Below are 6,000 nucleotides of genomic sequence, written 5' to 3' on the forward strand. Positions count from 1 at the left end.
GCTCAGCTCTGGGGCTGTTTCATGCCTCCTCTTCCTCGCTGAGGACCCCGTGAGTACCAGCACAGCAGGGAGGGGGCTCTGGGGTTGGGGACGTGTTCCTGACACAACCAGGCAGGCAGGGGGCACATCCCAGCTCCCAGCTGAGATGCCACAGATGATCCCTCGTGCTCTGGCATGGCCAGGTAGGAGCAGAGACCCCCAGGCAGCCACCGGGGTGGGAAGCAGGACAGGGATCCCCAGCACCCCGAGCAGCCCTGGTGGGAGGCCCAGCCACTGCGTGCTGAGGGGTGTCCTGTGCGGACGAGGAGCTGAGGGCAGCCCTGACCGCAGCCTGGCCAGTGGAGAGGAGCAGGCAGCAGGCCAGCTGGTGTTGGCACCGGTCCCGGCAGCCTGTCCTGCCCCTTCACTGTGACTGTGCAAAACGGTGGGGCGGTGGCGATGACGATGGCGCTGGCCGGGACAGGAGGAAGCAGAGGGGCCCGGCTCGGTGCTGTGCTGCTCGAGGCGAAACGGCAGGCTGAGACGGGCAGGCAGGGGGAAGGACACGGCCAGCTCCTGGCTGCAGCCATGGCTGAGGCTGGGGACCAGAGCATCCACACGCAGCACATCTCAGCCGTGCATAATATTCCCATGCATGTCCTCATCCGGCCTATCCCTGCGGAGCTGGAGCCGGACAAGGTGCAGAGCCTCATGCAGACCCTGCAGGTGAGCATGGCCCTGCTCCCCCCAGGTGCTCCGGGCTGCCACCCCTGCACCAACCCCTGCCACCCTGGGGGCACTGCCAGGGAAGAAGCTCGCAGCAGCACCGAGGCCCTGGCACAGGCGGGTCGGGGGGTGCCGGGGCATGTGTTGCTCTCGGGGGTCTCTCCTTACCCAGGAGGAACCCGAGCGGGTGCCCCCCATCGACGTGCTCTGGATCAAGGGCAGCCAGGGTGGGGATTACTTTTACTCCTTCGGGGGCTGCCACCGCTTCGCTGCTCACAGGGCGCTCAACCGGGACACCATCCCCGCTAAGATCGTCCCCTCCACCCTCAGCGACCTCCGCACCTACCTGGGCTCCTCCACGCCGCACCTGCGCTAGCCCGGCCCTCCGGGGGCTGCACGGCCCCCCGCAGGCCCCCGCCCCCGCCGGTCCCCGAGCGCTGGGCTGGGGCTGAGCCGCGGGGCCCGTGAGCCTCCGGTGAGGATGGGGTCAGGGTCCCCCCCAGACCTGGGGGCGCTCCCTGCGGGGCTGGGGTCTCCCCGCGCCCCTCCGGCCGGGCCGGGGTCGGGGTCCCGCTGGCAGCGGGAGGAGCCCGGCGCGGGGGCGCGGCGGGGCCGGCAGGTGGCGCTATTGTGCCGCGCTGCGCCTTGGCGAGCGGCCGCGGGGACCGGGACGGGGCGGACAGGGGTGGACCGGGACAGACCGGGATGGGACGGGATGGGACGAGATGGGATGGACTGGGACGAGACGGGACGGGACGGGATGGGACGGGATGGGATGGACCCTGATGGACCGGGACAGACGGACAAGATGGGATGAACCACGATGGGATGGGACGGGATGGACTGGGATGGGATGGAATGGGACTGGATGGTATGGGATGAACTGGGACAGAAGAAGATGAACCGGGATGGACCAGGACAGGATGAACGGGGATGGGACGGGATGAACTGGGGTGGGATGGGATGAACTGGGACAGGCCAGGACAGGATGAACCAGGACAGGACAGGATGGGATGGACTGGGATGGAATGGGATGAACTGGAATAGGGTGAACTGGGATGGGACGGGACAGGATAAACCAGGATGGGGCAAACCAGAATGGGACAAACTGGGATGGGGAGGGGATGAACTGGGACGGGCTAAATGGGGGCATGGCTCAACTGGGAAGGCTGAACCGGGATGGAATGGGCTGTACTGTGGCATGGCTCATCTGGGAATGGCTGAACTGGGACAGGATGGGCTGAACCGGGATAGGATGAACTAGGATGGGACGAACTGGGACGGGACAGGGCAGGATGAGCTAAACCGGAGCACAGCTCAGCCAGGAATGGCTGAACCAGGACGGGCTGAACCGGGGCACACTGGAACTGGGCCAGGTCACAGCCCATCCAGGGCACAGCCGAACCAGGAAGGGCTACAGGCAAACCAGGACACAGCCGAATTGGGACAGAGGCGTACCAGGAAGAGGCACATCTGAACCAGGCACAACTGATCCTCAGGCCTCTCCCAGTGACTCTGGGCTCACCCTGTGCCCAGATCAGGAGGACCCTGAGCTATGCCTCCCCAAAACCACCTGCCTCCATCCCTGGACACATCCTGTGGTCCCCCTCTCCATGAGGGACATCACTGAAATGGTGAGGGGGGGACACCTGCTGTGGCACTTGGAATAAAGGCAATCAAACCCCCCACGGCTCTGGGGCCTGGTGCTGAGGGATGCTGGGGTCAGGGGTATGCAGTGGTACGGCATGGCATGGCATGGTGTGGAGGCCTGGCACCTGGGACAGGTGCTCTGTCAGGGGATGGATGCTCTGCAAAGGACCAGATGCTTTGCTGAGGGATCAATGTTCTGCAAGGGAATGGATGCTGTGCTGGGGACGATGCTCTGAGAGGGGATGAATGCTGTATTCAGTATGGATGCTGTACTGGGGGATGGATGCGGTGCTGGGGACGATGATCTGCCAGACCACACTGGCACGCAGCTGAAGTCAGGGTCAGCTCTGGCTTAGCTGTGGAAGATGTGCATCCCAGCACCATGCTGGAATGCTGTCATTTCTTCAAATGCCACATCTTCAACCTGTGTACAGGCTGGAAAAATCGCCTGGAGCATCCCCCAGGCATCTCGGCATCCCTCTGAGCTGGGAACCTCCATCCAGGGAGCGGAAAGGCCACTGACTCACCCCACCACACTGTGAGTCAGCAGCAGGACTGGGACAGGAACCACAGTTGGATGCTTCTGCCCTCACTCTGCTCCCTTGGCCACGCTCCTCCCCAGATGATTCCTGTCTTCCCAGGGCAGAAATGGGCTGGGGAGAGGGTCTGGGAGGAGGGCACGGACCCCTTGAGCGGTAGCTCTGCAGGGCAGCATGCACGTTGGCCACTGGCAGTGCTGCCCACGGACAGGGCATGCTTGCAGCTGCCTGCCAGCACAGTGTTTCCGCAGAGGTCACTGGGGAGGAAGGGCAGGGTGGGCTGGGGGCTGCTGTGCCGGAGGGTGACTGTGGCGGCCGAGCTGCATGTGCCGCATCAAAGCTGCTCTGTGCCGGGAGGAAGCCCTGCAAGTGTTCACGGAGAGAGCAGCCCTGGCCTATGGCTCCCTGATGGGCCATAAATTTCTCTGAAGAATTGTGGCGTGCTAAAAAGTTTCCTCTTGTTAGAGAGCCAGGAGGGGGGAAAAGGAGGAGGTGGCAGCTCCTGCAGCAGCACGGGACGTCGCCAGGGCGCCCTCAGATGGGTGCCCCATGGCAGGCACTGGGTTTTGCCCAGGCCCTGGGCTGTGTCCCCAGTGCTGGGCATCTCCTATGGGCTGTGCTCACCCCCCTCTCTCTGGGTCTGTGCCCCTTACAAAGGGAGCTGGATGTCAGGCAGCTCAGCAGAGCTGGGACCCCACGAGTGGGAATGAACCAAGGCTGCCCAGATCCTGCAACCCTCTTCCTGCACCCCACAGGGGCTTTCTCCAGCTGAGAGACCCTCTGCAGGATCCACTCTTTCAGCTTCCCATCCCCTGCAAACAGTACCAGGACATCCGTGCCAGCCCTGTGGATGCCCTGTGACACTGCTCCCAGGGCTTGGGGGCACAGGCTGGGAGCCAAAACCAGCCACTGTGTCCATGGGGCTGTGTCAGCATCTCCAGGGCTGACGGCACATCCCAGGGGCTGGCACAGTGCGGGCAGCGTGACCTGGTCCCCAGCTGGTGCTGCCGGTGCCACAGCCCACTGGCTGGCACAGGAGCTGGTCTTGCCAGAGCCAGCCATCCCTGCATCGGCCTCGTCTGGCCATGTCCCTCCACCTGTCCCCCTTCCCTCTGCCTGACCCGCAGGGTCTCTAGTGTCGCCGGCTGACAGCCGATCCCGGCTGCCTCCAATCCATTCGTTCCAGGGCAGGAACAAAGGCGCTTTGTGGGCTCCCCCCAGCCTGGGCTGGGCCGGGGGGGGGGTCCCAGCTCCGGAACTGGGACAGACTTCCCCGCGTGACAGGCGTGTAATGCCTTCCAGACCAGCAGCCCCGGCCTGCAGGTACAGCCTGGCTGGCGGAGGGGGCCCGGGGCTCCCCACACTGCCCTGGGGACCCCTGCCACAGCCCCGACCCCCGGGGTCAGGCCGGGACCTGTCCAAGGGCAGGGGCTGCCCTGGTGGAGAAATGCTTCTGCTCCCCAAAAGGTTTCACAACACCCTGTCCCCTTCAGCCCATTTTGCAGTGCCTCCCCAACCAGGGGGCTCCCAGGTTTGCCAGTCCTGGTCTCCCCATGTGGGTAAGTAGGAACAGCTGCCCCTCAGGCCTCGGCCGGTCTCAGAGCCGGGTGCAAAGCGGCTGGATTTGGATGCTGCACGCACCCGGCTGGCCGGGGCAGAGCGCCCTGAGCTCACCTTCAACCGGGCAGCTCCGCAGGGCTGCAGCCTTGCTGGCCTGAACTGCCCCAATACTGGGGAGCCACGGGCAGAGGGGCCAGTCCCAGATGTCCCCCTGTGCCGGGGGGCTGGTCTGGGGCTGTGGGTGAGCAGGGCCAGGCAACACCCTCAGGGGTCTCAGTAGGATGGAACTGGATGGATGGGATGGGATGGGATGGGATGGGATGGGATGGGATGGGATGGGATGGGATGGGATGGGATGGGATGGGATGGGATGGGACAGGTCAGTCCAGAGCTGCTTCGCTGGGGCTCAGCAGGGTCAGGCCTGGTGTCCTGGCAGGCACATGTGCCGGCGTTACCGCAGGTCTGGAATCCATTTGCCTCGCCAGCAGCAGTGTTTTCCCAGCAGGGCTGGAGCAGCCCCGCGGGGCTGGGGGCAGCCCCGGCCCCCTGGCCCATCTGCTCTCTGTTTATTTTCTTACACTTAAGTATCACCTCGCAGATAAACACTCCCTGGAGTGCGGGCCAGGGGGCATTTACCCCGCAGCAGAGGTAGGACCAACACCCCAACTCTAGGGATGCTCCCCAGGGCAGCCTGCACCCAGGGGGTGCCTAGTGAGTTGGGCTGGCATCACGCCTGCAACCCCATGCTCAGGAAACGTCCCCTCCGTGCCACATGTCCCATGCTGGGTCCCAGATGCCCCGGGCCCACCATCCATGCCTGACCCACCACCTGGTGCTGCTTTCCCAGTGCCCAGGGCTGTGCAGCACAGTGCCGCTGTGCTGGGACAGCAGCCCTTGGCTTGGTGACTGGTTGGTTTGGCCAGATCAGCTGGGAAAACCGTGATGCCAAACACAACCATGCCCTGACACCCACTTAGGTCAGCCATGTGGTGCAGCACCAGCCGGAGGTTTGCAGTGCCACAGCCCCCCAGCTGCACTTCGTGCCACTTGGCTGAGTCAGACCTGAGGCACTCAGTGTTGGGGGGGAGAAGGGGGTCCGGGCACAGGGACACACGTCCTGTCCCACGCGCCTGCCGGGCAGCACAGGAAAACAGGGCTGCTGCCGTGCGTCCTCCCACCCCAGCGGCAGCAGCATCCGCAGGCAGCTGGCAGCCGGACAGGCAGGGAGCCGGCAGCATTCCCTGCTTCCCGTGGCTCCTGTTGCTCTCCTGGCCGGGACTGGTGGCTCCTTCTGTCTGTCCATCTGCCCGTGTGCAGGGCCTGGCAGGGCGGTGGTCTCACACACACGTGTGCCAGCCTGGGGGCTCTCTGCAGCAGGAGGTGCTGGCACTCGGGGTGTACATGGCACCCTGCGTGCACAGACATGCTGCATGCACCAGCACACACATGCATGCACACACATGCACATGCACACACATGTGCAACTGCATACACACATGTGCACACACCTATACTCACATACATCCACACACACACGCCCATACAA

General features: G+C 64.4%; 1 protein-coding gene across 1 annotated transcript; it reads left to right on the plus strand.

Moving 5' to 3' along the window:
• Positions 1–324: 324 nt before the first annotated feature.
• On the plus strand, positions 325–2,391 carry SRXN1 (sulfiredoxin 1; the record flags this gene model as incomplete). Its single annotated transcript, XM_055722553.1, has 2 exons — positions 325–705; positions 878–2,391. Coding segments are annotated over 2 exons (585 nt in total), but the record flags the coding sequence as incomplete, so codon positions are not given.
• Between the last annotated feature and the right edge of the window lie 3,609 nt (positions 2,392–6,000).

This window comes from Falco cherrug, chromosome 10 (genome assembly GCF_023634085.1).
Source record: "Falco cherrug isolate bFalChe1 chromosome 10, bFalChe1.pri, whole genome shotgun sequence".
Taxonomy (NCBI): domain Eukaryota; kingdom Metazoa; phylum Chordata; class Aves; order Falconiformes; family Falconidae; genus Falco; species Falco cherrug.